Source organism: Penicillium daleae, assembly GCF_028827525.1.
Source record: "Penicillium daleae strain IBT 16125 chromosome Unknown utg000006l_segment0_segment0, whole genome shotgun sequence".
Classification (NCBI taxonomy): Eukaryota; Fungi; Ascomycota; class Eurotiomycetes; order Eurotiales; family Aspergillaceae; genus Penicillium; species Penicillium daleae.
The window spans coordinates 907,731-930,090 of NW_026623154.1; the positions used below are offsets into that span (position 1 = coordinate 907,731).

The window sequence follows — 22,360 nt, forward strand, 5'->3', positions numbered from 1 at the left end:
CAAGTAGTAGTTCTTCTATTAAGAGTTAATCTCGTAACGATACCTATGCCTACGATCCCTTAGTTATATCTCAAGCCACACGTCTAGGGCCTCCCTATAAGTAGGTAGTGTGGGACTCCAAGAATCACTAACTTTTGGACAAGTACTCTGGAACGTTAGTGCATATGATGTATGACGATGCCCGGCCACCAGATCCGGCTTTGGTGAAGTACAGGTGCGAATGCCTGCAGCCAAACGTTGTACGATCGGACTGTTACTAATTACCGACCGTAGGAAGAACCGGTGGCCGGTGCCCAGTGGGTTTCTCCACAGGCCGCAAGCTCCCTAACGGCGCCGAACCTACGCAAAGTAACGGACCGGAGGCCGGAAAATAGTCCCGAAGTGATGTGCAACGCCCTGTGCACCACCTCGTTCTGCGACGCGCAATACCAATATCCACTTTCTGAAGGATGAACACACATTATAAGATGGTACCTCAATGCTACGCTCATACCGCTACAATGTCATATTTCCATCTAGTCTCTGTATAATGCCAATAGAGGCACACCTCTCTGTTCACCTCTCCAAAATGACTGTTTTCAAATCAGCTCCGATAGTATCCAACTGGCGCTTTAAACAGGTTGGCGCATTTGGCGTGCCAGATTGGACAGATGGATTCCTATCAGTATCCCAATTTCCAACAAATGTTCACCTCGATCTCATGAAACACGGCAAAATACCGGACCCTTACATGGGACTCAATGAATTTGACGTGCAATGGGTTGGGGAACAGCAGTGGCTGTACAGAGCTGATTTCCACCACAGTGGTCAGCAGGAGCGCAGCAAATGTGTCCTTCGATTTGAGGGCTTGGATACATTCGCGACCGTCTCCTTCAACGGACAGGACATACTGAAATCGGACAATGCCCATCGGACGTATAGAGTTGATGTCACTGAGTTTATCAAACAAGGTATCAATCAGCTAGATATACTTTTCGACGTTGCTCTGATTAGAGGTAGAGAGTTGCTGGATAAGTTTGCTCACCACACTATTCAGTTCGATAAAAAATCAGAAAAAAGTCGAGTTTTTGTCCGCAAACCTCAGTATCACTACGGTTGGAATTGGGGTGTGTAGAGTTCCCATTACATATCCAAGAATGAACCTGGCAGATGTTCGACTTGCTAATATTACCATAGGCCCCGAGCTTACGACCTGTGGACCCTGGCGCCCGATTGTGTTGGAGGAGTACTCGAGTAAGGTCTCGGATCTATCTTGCCAGATCAAGGTTGACATGGATACCAAAACTGCGGTCGTGAAAATTGCAATCCAGTCTGAGGGTTGTGTTGCCGGTGACACAATCAGTGTGTCAATTACGGATCCGAAGGGCGACGTGATACATGAAGTTTGCAACTTGCCTATAAACGGTAATCATGCCTATGCGGACATTGAGATTCAAGATGCACAATTCTGGTGGCCCATCGGCTATGGACATCAGCCCTTATACACAGTCTCGAGTGACTTGTTTACACGAGTAAGCATGCCCATGATGTGATTTATTCGAAGATATCGAGACTGAAAACTGACGGCTAATTGCGAGACTTAGGGTGCTTGTGTGCATTCAATCGCGAAAAGAATTGGACTTCGAGAAGCTCAGATTGTTAGACGGCCACTAACGGATGCCCCCGGAACATCATTCTTCATGCAAGTCAACCAGATTCCAATATTTTCCAACGGATCCAACTGGTGTCCTGCAGACCACTTTGTTCCCAGAGTCAGCCCAGAACGATACCGACTTCAACTTAATCTGCTCGCCGAAGGCAACCAGAATGCCGTGCGGTAAGTAGAGCCCAATTTGCGCCAGTTGACTCACATTTTTTCACATTTTAACTATTTCTAACACTGAATGTTCCGATCAGCGTATGGGCCGGTGGTATATTCGAAGAAGACATCTTCTACGACATTTGTGATGAACTCGGCATCCTTGTTTGGCAAGACTTTTTATTTGCTTGTGCTGCGTATCCGGCGCACGACGACTTTATCCAAAATATTACTGCGGAAGTCGTGGACAACGTGACGCGTCTACGTCACCATCCTTGTATTGTTGCCTGGAATGGAAACAATGAAGATTACCTCTTTGCGGAGCTCTTCAAAACAAACTACGATATCAAAGACACTGATCCAGGAAACTGGTTGAAGTCGACGTTTCCGTCTCGCTACATATATGAAGTGGTGTTGCCAGATCTCTGCCGGAAATTAATCCCCGACGCCAGCTACCATCCGGGATCCCCCTGGGGTGGTGAAAGCTTCAACGACTCTACGGTTGGGGATACTCATAGATGGGAAGGTATGAGCCAGTTCTTTTTTTGTAATAAAAGACATATTTATGCCTTTTTGATGTCCTGCACAGGTTACCAAAGCAGATCTAATCCATTTGTCACTCTTAGTTTGGCATTTCCTGCTTCCCTGGCAGAGCTATGACAGTCTGAAGAGCCGGTTCATATCCGAATTCGGCATGGCGTCTTTGCCACATGTTAAAACTGTTGAGTCTTACCTTGTCGAATCGCCAGACTTTGAACGCCATCCTCATTCGCGAACCGTCGACGAGCATAACAAAGAGTACCAGCACGAACGCAAGTTGGCCACTTACCTTGTCGAGAACTACAGATATACCTATGCCCTAGAAGATTACATATATGTTTCGCAGCTTAATCAGGCTGAAGCTTTGAGTTGTGCTCTTGAGAACTGGCACCGAGAATGGAAAGGGAGCGGCAATGAGTATTGTGGCGGCGCTTTGATATGGCAGGTACGCACACACGTGTTTTCTGAGCTCAAGCAAAAAGCTTTCATGGGCTGACCATCTCACCAAATCTCTAGCTGAATTCGACGTGGCAAGTGACCTCTAAGGCGCTTATCGACTATTATAGTCGCCCAAAGATGGCGTATTTCACTGTAAAGCGAGATATGGCGCCAATTACGCTTGGAATGAAGCGAAAAACTTGCAAAACCTCAAAGTTCAAGGTTACCAGAGCATTCATGGATGAAAAAACAACTGTTGAAGGATGGGCGACAAACCTAACGCTCAGTTGCGTCAGGTTGGTGCTTTCTCTGCAGGTTTTTGAGCTATCCACCGGCAAGGAAGTGCTGTCCAAGGAAGAGCCATGTGAGCTACCAGCCAACTCGAGCGTGGAATTGTTCGTCACGGAGCTATCAAACTTGGAGAAGATGAGCAAGTCCAACGAGCCTTTGATTGTTTCGGCACGGCTGCTAGACCCTTGCGACAAGTCCAAGGTTGTTGCCCGACGCACAAACTGGCCACAACCGTATCGGTACCTTGATATGCCTCGACCAGTTTTACAGATCAAAGTCATTAATGATGCGATTTATGTAAAAGCCAACGTGCCAGTAAAGGGCCTGTGGCTATATGTGGACAAGGTGGACTCGGTCAAGTTTGATGATAACGGGCTTGATTTAATACCGGGCGATGAACAGACTGTCATGGCCAAGGGACTTGGAGGCTGTGAACTTTTGGGTCGTTGTTATGGCGTAGAAGCGATTTCATGGGATGCTCCACCAGTTTGAGTGATTTGTCTACCGTGTTAAAGACTGTTTCTAAATATAGAGTCTCGGCCTGAGGGATATCTTGGGTTACAGCAAGATATGTACGCTGCATCTATCCACGTTTTAGGGTGTAAACGACGCTACCAGTGTGTCGGCAACTTCTGGCCAACGCTTGCGTTTGTCGATGCGCCGGCGTCCACTTGACGTCTACCAGACGTCCAATTTAGGCCGCACCGTCACAGGAAAGCCCATGCTGTAAAAATTTTGAAAGGTACACGCCACAATTTTGGGCGGTGGTGGTCTACGAGGCAGAAAAGTACAAATATCCACGGTGATGCCAGTTGTTTTTCCTATTTTCCTTTCTCCCCAGTGCAGGAGCTTGCTCTTGCACTCAGGTTACTCGCTTTGGAGACGTCCATTTACTGAGCGGCCTCAGGCCACAGAGGTTACTCGCTTTGCTGACTGCCATTTGCTGAGCGGCCTCGCGGGCTACTCAGGTTACTCCCTTTCGGTGAAGCCTTTTGATGTGAGAAAACAGGAGATTGCCAGCTCCGTTCATCACTTTTGCGTAGGTGGACGATGAGCTTCCACCTCCACGTGGTGTCCACTGGGAACTCGCAGAGAAACAGTCAGATGTCTCTGAGTGCCAAGAGAAGCTCGATTAACCCTCATATCGCATGTCTGCCTCGAAGATGAATCAGTAGATAGAGTAAGGTGCAGCCAAGAAATAAAGAGATAGCATGAAAAATTCAACATGGTTCAAATTCGCTAAAGCAGTTACCAGCCAGTGAATACGTGCGCACAATGTTACCAAACGCACTATATACTCCTCGGATTGCTTCCCTTCCTCTGCACCTTCCATCTTGCCCTACGCCCACCACCAGCATAGCCCAACTGCTCCGCTACAATCAAAAAGTCCGGCTGCACTGCTTGGCATCGTGGTGACACCGAGCCAAGAGCAACCGGCGGATTTTCACAGTGCTGAACAGCAACGCCTGTTTTGCGTTGCTGCGAGCGTGAGCCTTCTACTGAAACGGGATTTAGGTCATCCGTTTTCGACTGACGTTTGCGCGTTTCATTTGATGCAATAGAATAAGACCAAATAAAATAACACACATTCAACGTAGGGTGCTAGCATTATTGTGAGAAGGGGGGTGTTACTAACACGCTTCTGTCCACTTCTTGCCCGTCGAGTGAAGTGTTTTTGCTTACCATTGCCTGGAACCACGTCTTTCCACTTGGTCCATCCGTTTTTGACCTCGGTAATCTTTTTCGGCAGAAGCTGCTGATACTTCGGCTTTTGTCAACTTCTTGACCAGTGGGTGTGTGCTTGCTATTGCCTAGAGCCACATCCTTCCATTTGTCCATTCATTTCTTTTTGGCATATTGGTGGCGTGAACCTTTCCAGCCTCCATTGTGACACCACCTGCGGGTCATCTATTTTTGCCACCATCTGTCAACTTCTGCTTTTATGATCATGTTTTAAGTCATGCTGAGGGGCACCTTCGTACGGTTGCCCGTCCACTTCCTCACTAGCGTCTTCTCTCTCAATCGGTTGATGATTTCTGCATCGTCTATTTTCTTTTTCTTTTTGCTACCATATGCTGGAGGGAGTGTCATTAGTATTGTGCCTGTTTCGTCAGGGTGATGCTCGTCTATCAATTTTTATTTCCCCTCTTCTCCTCGGCCCATTATATCTTTTTGGCGCGATTTTCGGAACGGTGGATAGTGGCTTTGGCTTTCCTCTTGTTGGTGCTTTTTGGCGCAACCGGATTTGGCTGATGCGTTAGTGGCTTTCTGGCAGTGGCTTTCTGGCTGTCCCTTTCTGGCTGTCCCTTTCTGGCTGTCCCTTTCTGGCTGTCCCTTTCTGGCTGTCCCTTTCTGGCTGTCCCTTTCTGGCTGTCCCTTTCTGGCTGTCCCTTTCTGGCTGTCCCTTTCTGGCTGTCCCTTTCTGGCTGTCCCTTTCTGGCTGTCCCTTTCTGGCTGTCCCTTTCTGGCTGTTCCCTTTCTTGGTGGCACTAGCCTTCAGCCTACACCCTAGCCTGTCCACTTTGCTCTGTGCTCAAGCTGCCACCATAATCGAGACGTTGTTGCTAGCAGTGGTAGGGCGGCCTGTTAGGTGGGCCGTGCGAGCGTATTAGTGCGTGCATGGGCGAGTCGCTTTGGAGGCCGTGGCATGAAGCCCCTGGGCCGACGACGCTAGTTTCGGCGTCAAACGACGCCAATTCTGGCAGCTCCGGCCCAAATGGAAATATATATGTAGGAATTTAGTAGTAAATCCTTTTAGTCGATATAAGGTAGCTAAGGCTACCTATACTTAATAGGCTAATTTAGTATCTTCTAGCTAAAAGAGCAGGCTATCTTTATATAATAGCTTAATAGATAATAGAGTATCCTAATTTATCTAATCTATAGTCTTAAATCGATTAGATAGGATAGCTAGCTTATTTTAGCCTATCTTAGAGATGGTAGGGCTAGATAATCTTCTAGGTCTTCTTCTTCCTAACTAAATTATAGTATTTCTATAATTAGGTAATCGTTAATTAGGTAGTAGAGTAATTACTTTTTTATAAGACTAGTATTAATTAGGAATCTAGCCTTACTAAGTAGTAGGAAGCTTAGTATAGTCGAATCGAATAGTATTAATTAATCTCTCTAAATTAAGAATAGCTTCGACTCGGATAGACTAGGTAATATAATTTTCTTCTCCTTTAAGAGGATCGATATTATAGTTATTAATTATCTTAAGTTAAAGAGACTTAATTAAATTATTAAAAAATAATTGTTTTTATTAAGAAAGTCGAGATTTCTTAGTATTTTATATAGAAAAGTAGACGCGACTAGTAAAAATTAAGTATAAATTTTTGAAAACAGGAAGTCGGAGGAGCTTTTTATTTTCCTTTAAGAGAAAGAAGTTTCTCTTAAAAGTAAGAAGTTTTTTATTAAAGGTAGAAGATCAGAGAAGTAGTATAAGCCGAATTAAAATAGAATTAATTCGGGCTTATAACCTATAAGTAAGCGATACTACGTAGGTAGGTAAGGAGGAAGAAGATTAAATAAGATAAATTAATCTTTCTTCCTCTAGTTAAATAGGAAGGATAAGTTTAATTCGGCTTGGGATTATAAAGATAAGATAAGAGAAAAGTGAGGTAGGACAGAAGCTTAGTTGATTATATTAAATCGTCTTATTACTTATGAATATCATGATCTTGGTAGAGAAAACAGGGCATATTTATAATCAATATTTTATATAAACTGTCGGCATGTATAGCCTATGGGCCAGATATGCATCTTGAATCCTGCCTGCTTACTAATCATTCCTATCTTGCTTATCGCTAGGAAAACCCAATCTTGTTTACCCCTAGATTCTGATCCTAGATTCTGATCTTCAACGATCGTGTCAACATTGCCCGACTAGGCAAAGGAATGTTCAACACTCCAAAATGACCTCGAATGTTCTTGATTTCCTTATGTGATATTTGCTATGTTCCTCATGTTATAAATTGCACTCTGTTTCCTAGTTAGAATGAACAAGTTTGACATCTTTCTTATCCCAGGAAGAATCACCGGATATAGTAGACCATCTGAATCAACCTTCCACTGCTTGATTCTTCTGTCTGATCAGTCGATTGTGACCTATCCTGATTCGTCTCTCTTCCATAATCGTGGCACTAAGATTAGTGCGCACGAACGATTTCTACCAAGGTCTTATGCACCGTACGCAATTCCAACATAAACTTATTAAACTTGTTTCTTGTATATAATCGATCTAGATAGATCTAGATATATTCTAGATATATAGTGATCTTATGCAGTAGCCGTTTGATTGGTGGTTGCTTGATTGTGCGATGTAATTGATCGTAATGATGATATAGATCGTATTCTATTGTATACGTCTTTTTATGCCTGATTATCCGTTTAGATAATGATGACCGTGGTATAGCATAAAGCTTATAGAGATTTAGAATATCGTTCTAGCTATAGAGTAATTCTTGTATAGGCCTTATGAATCTGGCTTGATATGCTGCCTGACGGCTTAGGCATCTTGCCCTATATCTAACATAGTAGCGAATAGCTATCTACGTAAATTGCTTCGATAGCAGACCTATTCGCGATTTCCTGGCTATAGTATCGATCGCCGACCGTAGTATTTAGCTCGCGTAACTACCTTCTACGTAGATATAAGACCTATTGCAAATCCGGTCTCGTTAAAGTTATAGATATCCTCTGCTTGTATACCGTTCTCATCGATAACGCGTTATACGGTAATAAACCACTCTCGTAGCGATTTTGGGTCTTTATTTAGTGCGCGCTAGTAGTCGTATCGCCTAGAGAAGCGTAATCGAATCTCTTCGCGTCGATTTATAAAGGTTGATGGCCAATTCTTGCTAACAGTAGGCGGAGGGTAGCTACCGCGTGCAGCTAGTAGAATTTCGGCCATTTCTCGCATAGTAGCCGGCCTAGGCGCTGCTCCACGTAAATCCATAGAGATTATCTAATCAACAAGCGAATCCTCTTCCAATTAGGTTAGTATTTAATCTCTTCGTAGAGATACCGAATCTTATTTAATCGAATCGTTATTCGCTAATCTTATTAACGAATCGCGCGGCTATATTTAATATGAAGCGAACAAATTTTTATAGCTAATAGCTATTAGACTAATTAGGTAGTTATAGTACGTACAAGATTCAGCCGGATTAGGTTAGCGTACCTTCTCCCGTATATTAAAAATAGGTATAGAAGCCCGAAGTTTAACGCCTGATTTACGATGCTATAGGAATCGTAGAAAGAAGATAAGATATGTTTTAGAATACGGGGAAGTTAGGCTATCTAGCTATAATAAAACTATAGTATAATATTAAAGTTCTAGAGGTACCTAAATGCTATGATTTGCTATATAGAAGGTGTACAGATTTCGCTTCAGAAGGTCCCCAACAGTTATAACGGAGCCCCATCCAGCTCTCAAGAACATTTAAAGGGAAGTAAATGATTCAAATACGAACAATTGCGTGTGGGTTCTTGGTGGGACGGATTGGCCGTCCACGGACCGTTCTTTTTAGATTGCCGATCCTTTGACGTTCCAGGAATTACTGTTCCCATTACCAATCATCAACATTAGCCAGGGAAAAATCTTTCTAGTCTTCCACAGGACGCGAACTATCCAACCCTATGTAGCCTTTCAACATATCGCTTCGACAGCAGCCTGGCGTCCGGTTAGGATGAATTCTCTGCTTCATTGTTGAACGTAAGGTTACAATTATGAATGGATCTAGTATTTGCTTTCAGTGATGCAACATATTAGTAGTGAAATTGTCGGAAAGCATCAAGGATCAAGCATCACTTAAAGTACAGTTTCTTCGGGCAGGGTTCCTGGGAGCCAATTAATAGAGTTTTTGTCCGCCCATGCCAACAACGCATCATAATCCGTACACTCATGATTTGAACCCCAGCCAGGCCCAGCCTCCGTTTTTCCCTCCAGAGAGGTATCTGCAGCACACATGATTGCTTGTCGAAGATAGTCGAAACAGTGCGCGGAGTGATGGGCTATCTCATGGGTTAATTCTGCTCTGTCAAATGCCGTTTGATATTGCTGGACAAGGTATGACTAGGACAGTATTATTAGCATATGGTTTTATTGGATGAGTTTTCCAAAGATACGTACAAGGCAATGAAGCTGGTGAAAAACCGACATCATATATGCTGGCTTGGCTTGAAAATGCAAATTCACGCTGTACGGCTCAGGCAGGTCAAAGGACTCGGGATTGTCTACTCCTATATATCCTCTCCCAGCTATATCAGAGGGTCGTTATAAGTTTTATTGTACATATATTTATCATTTCTAATCAAGGAGATTATTTACTTACTTGCGCTCAGCTCGATCCAGTTATGAAGTGTACGAATCGTTTCATTTCTGCTGGAAAACATGTTGTCGTGTAGGTATCTTGGATTGCCGGTAAATGTATAGGTCTTTCTTGGAACTTTATGAATTTGTTTTTAGTAATCGTAATAAAAAGTTAGTCTTTGTTTGATAAGTGATACAAACGTACATTTAGGTATTGGAGATGCTTTTTCTGTTGTTCTATCAGAAAGGGAATTGAGGAATAAAGCAACGATCACGAATGTCATCGCGATCTCCAAAATCAACCGCCCATACCGTTTCCAAACCGACGGCGCTTCTCGTGAATCTTTCTCACGGAACGAATTATCCTCGGGATCATTGGGAAGGAATGCTTCCCGTTCTTCATGTTGTTCTCGGATCGGCTCCATGATTCGGTGGTGCCAAGTTCAGTGGTTCATGTAGGAAAATTCGCGGAGTGAGAAAATATGCTAAGAAAAACAGAATCCGGGGTATTCGAGGGATTTAGGGGGTCGAACCGTGAAGAAAGGCCATTTTGGATTTTTAGCCTATATTACCGCAGTTTCGCCCGCAATTGCGGGGTGGAAGAGCCTAAATTCCCACATGGGGTATAGATTTCTTCAGCAACATAATTAGACTCGGGACTACGAAGTACTAGTACTTACATAAACATAGGCTAATTAAATGCACCAATAGGCTAAAAAATTCTCTGGTAGGTTGGGGATGGTCGTAGTGACCCTGCATTTCGCTGGCATCCTCGAGCCGTACATGGTGGTTTTCAGGCGTCATTCCGAACCATAGTCAACTTCTGGCTTCAATTATTTTTTCCACTTTGGCAGTTTTGCTTTCAGCCTATAGGTCAAGGTCTCTGGATACATGCATTGATATTATTCCTCTACAGATTATTGCTAGTGGAGAGAATGAGGGGTTTTGGACCCGGAACTAGGGCTACTTGAGACCTGCTGGAGTTTGTTATGAATTAGCCTCTGGCAAAATCTAGGGGAATTTCCCCACCCTCCTCCATATTGCCTAAGAGCCCACTGAGCGGGAAAGGTTTCTATAGCTCGTCCTAGCGATTACAACAAGCGCCAAACCATCACTTCCAGCGAGACTGGTACCAACGATGGCTACTACTACTCTTTCTAGACCAATAGTGGTGGCACTATCGACTACACCAATGGCGATGGTGGCGAGTACAGCGTCACCTAGTCCAATTCCGATGGTGGTGACTTCACGGCTGGAAAGGGAAGGAAATCTAGTAGCGCCCAGTAAGTGATTCAATGACCCCTAGATCATATCTGTCTAAAGTACATCATGCTAACCCATATTTTCACCCATTATTTGGATATTACGTACTCCGCTACCTTCAGCCACGACAGAAATGCTTATCTCTCTGTTTATGGCTGGACCAGTAGCCCTCCGGTCGAGTACTACATCCTCGAGAATTATGGAGACTATAACCCTGGCTCGGCCATGACCGAGGTCGGAACCCTCACCAGTGATGGATCCAGCTATACCATATATACGAACACCCAGACCGATCAGCCCTCCATTGAAGGCACCTCTACCTTCCAGCAGTACTGGTCTATCCGTTCCATCACCCGTTCTAGCGCAACCGTTACCACCGCCAACAGCTTCAATGCTTGGACCAGCTTGGGATTGGATCTCGGTACTTTCAACTACCAGATTCTCTCCACTAAGAGCTACGAGAGCAGCGGTTCCTCCACTGTTACTGTTTGTGGAGGCTCCTCTGGTTCCTCCGGCACGATGCCTAAGCCGTCAGGCAGCATATCAAGCTAGATTCGTAAGGCCTATACAAGAATTACTCTATAGGAGGAACTACATGCTGAATCTCTATAAGCTTTATGCTATACCACGGTCATTATTATCCAATCGGATAATCAGGCATAAAAAGACGCATATAATAGTCATGCGATCTACATCATCACTATGATCAATTACATCGTACAATCAAGCAACCACCAATCAAACGGCTATTGCATGAGATCACTATGCATCTAGAATACGTCTAGATCTATCTAGATAGATCATATACAATAAACAAGTTTGATAAGTTTGCATAAAATATTGATTATAAATATGCCCTGTTTTTCTCTACTAAGATCTGATCATCATGTTCATGAACAAAAAAGTTTCAATACAATCAACAAAGCTTCAGTCCTACCTCACTTTTCTCTCATCTTTATGATCCTAAGCCGAATTAAACTTATCCTTCCTATTCAACCAGAGGAAGAAAGATCAATCTATCTTATTCAATCTTCTTCCTCCCTATATACCTGCGCAGCACATCGCTTGCTCACAGATACCCTAAGGGTCTAACTACTTTATTAGTAGTCTACGAGAGTCGGCGATCGGTGTCTTCCTATTAGACTCTAAGAAGATAGGATAATCTCGGTCTATAGACACGAAGTATAGATATAATAGAGAAAAGGTTCCGCTCTTCCGAGATCGCGAGATAGCTATAGCAGTTTCTTAGGGTTAAACCTATCTCCTACTTCTTATAGAGGTTTCCTAAGAACTTTCGCGAGCTCTATATACGAGATCTCTTCGCCTCTCGCAGTGTATAGGAGTTAAAAGGGCGCTTCTAGGTACCCTTAGATCAAAAAGGGATCGTTCGTAGCGTTAGGAGAGGATTAGATTATATCGATAAATAGACTCCTCTAGTAGGTAGCCGTAAAAGGTTACCTTTTAAAGGGTTTGCTACTAGATGAGATCCTAAGGGTAGATAGGGCATATCCTTCTAAGTATGGTAGAAAGAGAGACTATATACACATGCTTGGCCGTCTAGGGCCTCACGTGACTAGAAGTGGCCGGAAGGGGAGATAGTGGGTTAGGCCCTACTGGAAAGGGAGCCTAAGGCAGAAAAAGCTCCTGGGATCTTAAGTGGCTAGATCTCTAGATAGGCTAAATATATAGCTAGTAGTAGAATTTCTACTATCGATATCGCTTAACTAATTAGTATTAGAGTAACCTTTTATATAGGATTTTATTAATTGCACGAACATTCAAATTTATTGCACGACAAACTAAGCCTAATTCGGAACATTCTGCCCCACCCAGCAAAAGTAACATTCGACGCCTGCATAAACAGGAACGCGAAGCTCGCGTCGTATCACGTCGACTCTATGCGCGGGATGTGACTGAAACGTGATAAAGGAGGATGGTCATGCCTTTCCTAGCCGATTCATTACCTTATCACAATGTCGATAAAGAATATGGAGGCGGTTGCTCTAATTCTTCAAACTCCGACATAGAAACTTCATAGCCTAGATGACGCTTGAGAAGTTCATGAGTAATAAATCTTTCTGGGGCATTGCCTTGCGCATCAACGAAAGACACATGATGATTGACGTCGCTGATTCGCTGTAACTCGTTGGCATGGCGATGGTGATGAGGACACCCATCGACACCAATCAAGAAAATGGTGACGTGAACCCAAGACAAACTGAGGAGGTCCAGTTCAAACTCATCCATGTCGGTTGCCTCGCCGTCAAGCAAAAGCAGTAGTCTTAGAATAGGAGTTTGTGGCCCAGCTTGCCATCCGAAAACAGGATGATATGTGGCCGATTCGGAATGTTTCTGAAAATGTAGCTCCTTAACTTTCTGCCAACCGGTCATCACTCTTGTGCCTCCCCCAAAACGAACACCCCCCCACATTTGATCGAGATTCCAGTGATTAACGACACCGATATAGTTGGCGTAAGATGAAAAGGTTGTGAGCTGATAACCTTGCCAGTTTTGATGGTGATTAGACATTGCGTCTGTAAATCTGCGGATTATAGCCTTTGCAACATCTATAATATAGAATTAGCTATCGGTAAATGAATCGATCAAGTATGCATATGCTGGCGGTAGGGTATGGTTATACAGCCACCCCACCCCATTGAGGGGTATCCACCCTCAGCCCCGCACGACTTTTTGTTCCCACAACATATTCAAAGATGGATAGTTGAGTGAATATTCCTGCCATATTTTGATCCCCACCTGCTTTGAGCTATTATTGTATCGAAAGAAATTGAAATTGCTAACCTTTATTCTTTGGCTGAGTAGACGGTGAATAGCCAGTTATGAGATATTGGATATAGTTCGGCCGCATGGGCTCGAAATCCATAGAGCCAGAAACATCCAACAAAATCATCGTGTCGTCGGTAGGTATTTCAGGAGTGTGAAATGGTCGAAAAGGGGCGGGCATAACCTGCCTTGAGTATCCCTTCGAGGTATGTTGGATATGGCAAGTGTCGTTGGCAGAGTAGTATGCCGGAGGAGGTTCAACAGCAGAGGCCATTCTGGCGCGAGCCATATTGAGCGCAGAGATCATATCCGGTTTCATTCTGACCCCATCCCCCTCTCTATGGTTCAAGACCCAATACAGGCGCTCTTCAGCCGTGTCCTCAAATCCTCTCCAGCTTGGAGTAATTCCTCTCCATCCAGCAGGGGCGTCGATAGTAAACTTCAATGGGTTTGAAGCCAAATTAGCCCAAGCGACTGGGATTGGTTCGAAGTAACCAGCTCGTAGTAGGTGGAGATACTGAATAGGGTAATAGGTCCGAAGATTTGCTATCTTTGAAGTTATGCCGACTTTTGCCTGGTAAGTAGCCACAATTTGTCGGTCATTTTCGTCGGGCCACCTCCCATGCTCTTCCTCAAGTATTCTGTTACGCAAATCCAATGTATAGGCAGCCTGCTTCCTTAACTTGATAGCAGTCCTCTCCTCAGACGATTTGATTGAAAGCACCTTCTTCAAACCAGACAATTTCGAGGGGCCAGCGATTGTTACATTTGACATTGCCGTTTCTAGCTCCTCGCCCCTCCAGATATTGACCTTCAATTCTTGAGAGTTTATCAAAGCCTGTGCCTTTGCATTCAAAGCCGCATTTAACTCTATCGTCTGATGGACTGACCTAGCGTGGTAGTATGGATCAGGTCTCGGAATTGCAAAAAAGGATGATCGAGTGAATGCGTAGGGAGATGTAACAGAATAAGTATAAGGGTTGTTGCTAAAAATGGGGTTCTGGTAGCAATCGTGATAGACCTTTTCTCCTGGATACATGACCGCTTTGTTCCAAATGTCGTGGACATAAAGGCGATTCATTTTTCTTCTCTTATATTGGTGAATTTCACACATACAATATAGGTCTGCATCGTGCTCTGGCTCAATCTCCGGATTGTAAATGCCAAAGTTTAGTTGGACTGTTTGTAGCAAGTTCTGCATTTGTTGCTCATCTCGGGCTCGAATGTTCTCCGCTTCAATCAAGACATTCATATAAGCTCGTCGCGCGGTGCCATTTGTAGTCACTGGCGGAAGTGGCATGTTGTAACGCGCTTGAGGCTTTTCATCCTGCTTAGTTGTGGCGTGTGAGTACTTGTCAGGATTGTCATAATACTGGCCCACGGCCTCATCGAGAGTGTTTGCCTTCTTTGGGATAAGGTCAGTGAACAAAACATTCCGCTCATTGGGGACATGGCGAGAGATACCTCAAGGAACTTCAAGGCAATGCCCTCATTGCAGCCTGGAGCAAAAGCCAGGAAGTCCGAGATATTTTCCTTCGAGGAGAGCATGATATCCTCAGGCTATCTGATTATCGGTGACGTAATAAACAGAAAGCAGCGAGAACAGGTCTTATTTTCCGTCAAACCAGACTGAACAAGATTCATCTGCGGAAAGAAGCATACAGGGATCAAGCAGATGCTGGGAGGCGTGATTCACATCAGAAAAAGTACAGTGACAGCGAAAACCGCGCATGCGGGACGCGCGGATGGTCACGTGGCTCAACGCCCTGTCAGCCCGGAAGGCTAAAAATGGATGATTAGTATCCGTGCCTTTTCTGCCCACCCACCGCTTTCGCTTGTGGGTGCGCCCTAAATCCCCGTCATCCCGAAATCCCCGTCGCTTTTTGAAGAAATCGTCAAATTTATCAGCGAACTAGCTGGTTATCAATAAAAAATAGCTCTCCTGCCTCTCTAGCCTCTCTCTCGCGTACAATCGCCCGTTGAATACTATCCTCTGATCTCTGCGTGGGTTCGTAGCCATACACCTTCTTGAACTGCTTGGCTAGCTTCCTCTCCCCCTTCGCTATCTCTTCTTCCTTCCTGGCTACAATTGACCGATTTGCATCGCGAGTAGTCAATATACCAGTTGCACTAAGCAATTTGACCTGCCGCTTGGTGTATTTGCGTTTTACTGGCGCCTGCGCGGCCCTGATTCGCCGAATTGTATCCTGCGTCATCGCTAGCTCCTCCTGCTTCTCCCGCTGGTAGGCGAAAATCTTGGTAAGATTCCGCTACGCCCTATCAGATAGGGCACTAAGCTCCTTTATAATCTTCGCCTGGTTCTTCTCTAGTGCCTTAATAGATTTTAGAGGGCTATTTTCCATACTAGAAGACGAGAGATTTAGTGGTAGTGATAGTATATGCGAGCCCTATAAGCGAAGATCTGGTGTATATAGATCAGGAATCTCTAGTTGATTCGCAAGATTCTCAATAATCTTACTACCGTCAACTGGATAGATACCACGATCTCTAAAGGATTCGCGAATAATTCGCTGCGTAAAGGCCTTCTTGCGAATTAGCCCGATAATCGCGAGGAAATCCGATTTTCCATACGGCTTACCACCGTAGAAAGCTAGCTTATTATTCATCAACCGAAATTGCTACTTATAATTTAGAAAGGGCTTTCCGTCAAGTGGCTAGCAGATATACGTTGAATACGGTATAAATACAAAAGGGATAATCGAATTCTCTTCGTAAGTCTCTAGAAATTCGAATGTAAGCAGACTGCGGCAAAGCCCACGATAGGCCCAAAAGTCCGGCCCAATACCCAACCCACATAGGTCATAGGCCTAAAAGCTAAAGCCCAACCTAACCTATAACCCACGATGGGTTAGAGCTTTAGGCCCATTACCACCCATTTAGGCCCATTTTCGTATAAAATCATGGTCTTGGCGTATATAATTCGGATTAATCATCTAGATTGAATACTGTTTTTTACATATATTCTAGTCACTAATTAACTAAACCTTCGCTTGACAGGCTTAACTTAGGAAATCAAGCGAAATCTCATTGTAAACTGATTAAATGGTTATAGTAAATTATTATTTATAGATCGAATTTATTTAGTTATACTATAAACTATATCTAGTTAGATTATTTTATTAATTAATCTAGTAAATATAGAAGTATTTCGTAGTTTGATTTTTCCTTTATTAGTAGTATAACGAATTATACTAGGAAATAATTCTCTTTGGGAAACCCTGTTCGCACCCCATGAGAATACTGGGCGCACCCCATAGGGCCTGATTTCTGCCTGAATTACCCTGATTTCTGCCAAGGCCGTTACACCAAACAATTACGATTCTAAACATACTCCCTTTATTATACACACGTATCCTTTTCTTCTTCTCTTCTATCCTACCTACCCTACTAGAATCATATAACCCTACCCTACCCTACTAGAATCACATAACCTACTACCTATTAATTCAATTAGGATAGTCATATAACCTACTACTAAGTTAATCTAATCTTCTTTAGGAAGTTCCTACTCTCTACCCCCCCCCCTACAAACTACGAACTATAGATTCTTCTGCTGAATCTTAACCTAATTTAGACTAAAACCCCCTCCTTCCTTCCTAATCCGTTATACTACCTACTCTACTACTAAATCTGCAGCTTTTCTACTAAACCCGTGACCTTATAAAGGAAGCCCTCTAAGAATCTGCTATAAAACTAGGTTTTACCTTAGTAATAAGGCGATCTGATAAGTAGAAGGTTACCCTATCTTGTTGCTATTAGCTAAAACCTACTAAGGGACCTTCCCTTACAAGTAAGGCTAAGCAGCGAGCAGTTAACAAGATTAGGTTTAATTACCTATACAACGTATAAATCTACCGGCGGAAGGATAGGAGAAAGGTTTATCCGGATAGATATAAAGTTATAATAAAGTATAGCGAATATAACTATAGGATAATTCTACTAAATCTTATTATTAAGCTATAGTAGGAAGAGAGAGAAAAGAAGGAAGGGTAACTCCTTGATTACTTTGAAAAAGGCCTAAAACCTATAGCAATTTCGATGCTTTTAGAGCCTAAAAAGAGTCTACTTAACTTAAGAGATCTTGAAAACCTCCGCGCCCGGATAAGATCAATTTTCCTTAGCGGGCGCTTATTAATTAAAGCTATAATTAAGAGCCTACCTAGATAGATTATATAATACGAATTAGATAACTAACGGCGGCTAACTAGAATCCTTTTTATCTTAAGGATAGGCCTCGAATTTCTACGTATCTATCTAAATCTCTTATAGATTAATACTATATATAAAACTAATTAGTAAGATAAGAGATAAGTAAGAGAAAGATAATAGATAGCTAATTAACTTAGGTATAATATACCGATAATTAATATCGTCGGACAAACCTTAACTAGAAAAACCTTCTATCTAGCCTATTGCTTCGTTAGTAATAAGTAATAATCGTTATATCTTTAGATATTTCAAACTCTTTAAATATAGCTAAAATAAGTAAAGATTCAAGCCCTACGTGTTATCTTCTCCGACGACGTAGACGCTCTTTTAACTATATATAGGGAGGTCTTTAAAGATATAATTAGCCTTATTTGTCTCTAGTATATTATGAAGAATATTGAAATACGCGTCCGGCTAATAATTATAAAGTAATTACTCTTACAGGACCTTCACCTTCCTAATTTAGAATATTAGAAGAGGTATGAGATATAGGGCAAGATACCTAAACCGTTATGCAGTATATCAAGCTAGATTCATAAGGTCTATACAAGATAGCTGAATCTCTATAAGCTTTATGCTATACCATCATTACTACGGTCAATAACATCGTACAAGATCATCACTACAGTCAATGACATCGTACAAGACGCATACAATAGTATACGATCTACATCATCACTATAGTCAATGACATCGTACAATCAAGCAACCACCGATCAAACAGCTACTGCATAAGATCACTATGCATCTAGATCTGTCTGCATAAGATCATCATGCATTATCTAGAACGATCATATGCAAGAGACAAGTTGGTTATAAATATGCTCTGCCTTCTCTACCAAAATAATAATTATGTTTATTACATACAAGCAAGATTCAATATAATCAACCAAGCTTCAGTCCTACTTTACTTTTCTCTTATCTTATAATTCTAAGCCGAATTGATTTTATCCTTCCTATTTAATCAAAGGAAGAAGATTAATTAATCTTCCTTCCTCTTTACCTAACCTACGTAGTATCGCTTACTCACAAGAGGACTATTAACGAATAGCGATTGACGAAGGCTAAATTTATGTAAATTGTCCTCGAAGCTACTAAGGAAGGGATAGAAGCAAGAAAGGCCTCTTTTCAAGAAGCCCTAGGCGATCCGATCTACTAATTATTAATCGAATATATCTAAAAGCAGTAGTTTAGTAATAAAGCAAAGTAATTTATACGGTACTATCTTAATAGAATTCTCTATTATAATAAGCTTACTTCTTCTCGTGTAGAAGGCGCCTATACAAAGCTTAAGCAATAAATTTATACCTTAACTAGCAATATTCTTACGACTATATAAGTCGTTTCTCGAGTCGTTTCCTATATAAATTCGTAGGCTTTTAACTTAATCTAAGACGAAATCTATCGTTACCCTATCGCCCTTTAAGTCCTACTTTTATGCGATCTCCTTAGTCGGATCTCAAGAAGCGTAATTCGAAGGATATACTAATCCTAGCAGGAATACCTCCGAATAGAGAAGCTATTAGCCTCTTATACCTAGTATTATAGGAAATCTCTTAGTCTTCTATATAATTATATAATTAAAGATCTTATAGATAGTAGTAAATCCCTTCTCCTATCCTATTTTAACTAACAATACTAGCTTCGCCTACTAAATCAGGTAATTTAGATAAATTAGTAGCGAATTAGAAGGATAGGAAGGATTAATAAACCGAATCGTATAAAAGGGATTAGGCGGCCGAAGTTACTAGAGACTATTAAGCGTTAGCGAAGATAGGGGATATAGAATACTACCGGTCGGAAGTTTAGGAGAAAGCGAAGCCGAGGTACCTATATTTCTATAGATAAAACTATAGGAATCGTAGTACGACCGCCTTTAAAGAGAACCAATACTTCGATAAGGAGAATACCGTTAAACTAGGAGAGAAAACTTCGTTAAGGGCGTAGGGCTAGCGGCGGTCGTAAGAACTAGAGATTAGTAATAATAGAGAAGTAATTAAAGAGAAGGGCTAGGCAGCTTAGTAAGTAGCGATTAGGTAACTTAACTAGATTAAATTAAATTGAATTAGTGATAGGTCATGTGATTCTAGTAGGGTAGGTAGGATAGAAGAGAAGAAGAAAAGGATGCGTGTGTATAATAAAGGGAGTATGTTTAGAATCGTAATTGTTTAGTGTGACGGCCTTGGCAGAAATCAGGGTAATTCAGGCAGAAATCAGGCCATATAGGGTGCGCCTAGTATTCTTATAGGGTGCGAACAGGGTTTCCCTTATTTTATCCTAAGCGTCTAGAAGAATAATAAGTTATATATTCGACTAAAGTATACTAGGTTATTATCTAAATATTAGTCCTTTAGCTATAATAGCGCTCTTTATTATAAGAGTTACTTATTTATTCATTCTAGTAAGAATCTTCGTTAGAAGCTTCTTTCTCTCTATTATAAAGATCTATTAGTAGGCTATTTTAGTACTAGTTATATAGAGGCTCTTCTTAAGCGTAAGTTCTATTAGATTCGAATATATAAGGATATTTAGGACTATATTTCCTCTTATATAGTCTATTAGTATACTACTATATATTAATATTAACCTTATAGTAAGTTAATCTCTATTCTAATTCCTAAAAGACCTTAGAGTAAGACTACTATAGATTTTATAATAGGTTTACCTAAGGTTATTTTTAATAGGCGTTATATTAATACTATTCTTATTATTATAGACTATTTTACGAAAATAGCCTATTTCTTTACTATTTTAATAGATATTAATATAGTAGAGCTTATAGAGCTCTTATATAATAAGATTAAATTAAAATATAGGCTATCTAATAGAATTATCTCTAATTAAGAACTAGTCTTTACTAGTAAGTTATAGAGTAAACTTTATTATTACTCCTATATAAAATTACGGCTATTAACTATATTTTATCCTTAAACTAATAGTTAAATAGAGCGTATAAACTAAGTTTTAGAATAATATCTCTAAAGGTTTATTAATAATTAATAAATATATTAGCCTAAATTACTAGCTATAGCTAAATATACTTATAATAATACTCCTAATTAGATAACTAGTATATCTCCTTTTAAAGCCTTTATAGGCTATTTACTAGATTTTCGTATATAATCTAAGGACGAATTATATTCTAATAGGGTCCTAGTAGCTTTAAGCTATATTAGGAAATTATAGTAGCTTAGGGAAAAGCTAGTAAACTATTAGTAAAACGCTATAAAAATATAAGCTAAGTACTACGATTAAAAATATAAGCTAATTAATTTTAATTAAGGAGATTTAGTCTTATTATCTATATATAATCTAAAATTAAAATTATCTTTATATAAGCTTATTCCTAAGTTTATTAGGCCTTTCTAAATCCTCTAGAAAATTAGTACGTAAGCCTATTATCTTATACTCTCTTAGTAATACGAACGAATAAATAATATCTTCTATATTTCTCTTCTAGAATCTTAGGTTAAGAGAGAGGATAAAATCGATAGTAAACCGATAACGATATCTAAACTAGACGATAATAATAAATAGGAATTTAAAGAAATTAAAGAAGAAAAATTAATTCGAGGAATAACCTACTTCTTGCTTAAATAGAAAGATTAGCCTTCTAAATATAACTAATAGATATCTAAAGAAGATATAGGGAATATATAGAAGCTTATTAATAAATTTAGAAAATTAATTAATAGGGAAAAGGCTAGAAAATAATATTAAAACGTTTTAAATCCCTCTTATAACTACTAGAAAAGTTATGAGCAAGCGATACTACGTAGGTTAGTAAAGAGGAAGATAAATTAAAGATAATTAAATAAGATCGATTAATCTTTCTTCCTCTTGATTGAATAGGAAGGATAAGTTCAATCCGGCTTAGGATTATAAAGGTAAGAGAAAAGTAAGGTAGGACTAAAGCTTGGTTGATTGTATTAAATCTGCTATCTATATAAAAACATGATTGTTATCTTAGTAGAGAAAACAGGGTATATTTATAATCAATCTTTTATACAAACTTATCAAACCTCTTTTATATATAATCGTTCTAGATCTAGGATCTAGATATATAGTGATCTTATATAGTAGCTGTTTAATCGGTGGTTGCTTGATTATACGATATTATTAATCGTAGTGATGATATAGATCGTATACTATTATATACGTCTTGCTTAATTATACGATATTATTAACTGTATTAATAATAGTATAGTATAAAGCTTATAGAGATTCAGCTATCTTATATAGGCCTTATGAATCTAGCTTAATATACTATATAACAGTTTAGGTATCTGTGATCCTAAGGGTAGATAGGGCATACCCTTCTAAGTATAGTAAAAGGAGAGACTACATACACATACGCGGCCGACCGCGACCTCACGTGACTAGAAGTAGCTAGAAGGGGTTAGTAGGTTAGGCCTACTAAAAGAGAGCCTAAGGTAGAAAATGCTCCTAGGATCTTATCCTCCCTCACTAAATCTAATCTCGACCCGAGATTATTGTATATAGGCATAAAAGGGTATATATATAACTAAAGAAGGGTAAAAATAGAATAAAGGAGATATATAGGGTTTGAACCTATAACCGTAAATAAAGGAAAGTCGAAATCCGTGGATAGATTTCCTAGAATAAATTAGGAAGGAACTAAAAGTAGCTCTTTCCTCTAGAAAGGTATTATTTAAAGAAAATTAATAAACAAAGAACTTGTT

At 40.8% G+C, this 22,360-nt stretch overlaps 3 protein-coding genes across 3 annotated transcripts; 2 read left to right on the top strand and 1 right to left on the bottom strand.

Annotated features, from left to right (window-relative positions):
* Positions 1 to 568: 568 nt before the first annotated feature.
* On the top strand, positions 569 to 3,559 carry N7458_006104 (beta-mannosidase; the record flags this gene model as incomplete). The annotated part of the gene is made up of 6 exons (XM_056909486.1): positions 569 to 1,106; positions 1,177 to 1,511; positions 1,584 to 1,816; positions 1,897 to 2,324; positions 2,425 to 2,783; positions 2,855 to 3,559. 6 exons carry the CDS (start codon positions 569 to 571, stop codon positions 3,557 to 3,559), a joined length of 2,598 nt encoding a protein of 865 aa, XP_056765190.1.
* A 7,150-nt stretch (positions 3,560 to 10,709) lies between these two features.
* On the top strand, positions 10,710 to 11,195 carry N7458_006105 (glycoside hydrolase family 11 protein; the record flags this gene model as incomplete). The annotated part of the gene is made up of 1 exon (XM_056909487.1): positions 10,710 to 11,195. One exon carries the CDS (start codon positions 10,710 to 10,712, stop codon positions 11,193 to 11,195), a length of 486 nt encoding a protein of 161 aa, XP_056765191.1.
* A 1,416-nt stretch (positions 11,196 to 12,611) lies between these two features.
* On the bottom strand, positions 12,612 to 14,975 carry N7458_006106 (uncharacterized protein; the record flags this gene model as incomplete). The annotated part of the gene is made up of 3 exons (XM_056909488.1): positions 12,612 to 13,210; positions 13,446 to 14,832; positions 14,892 to 14,975. The coding sequence occupies 3 exons, from the start codon at positions 14,973 to 14,975 to the stop codon at positions 12,612 to 12,614; spliced, it is 2,070 nt and encodes a 689-aa protein (XP_056765192.1).
* Positions 14,976 to 22,360: the final 7,385 nt, after the last annotated feature.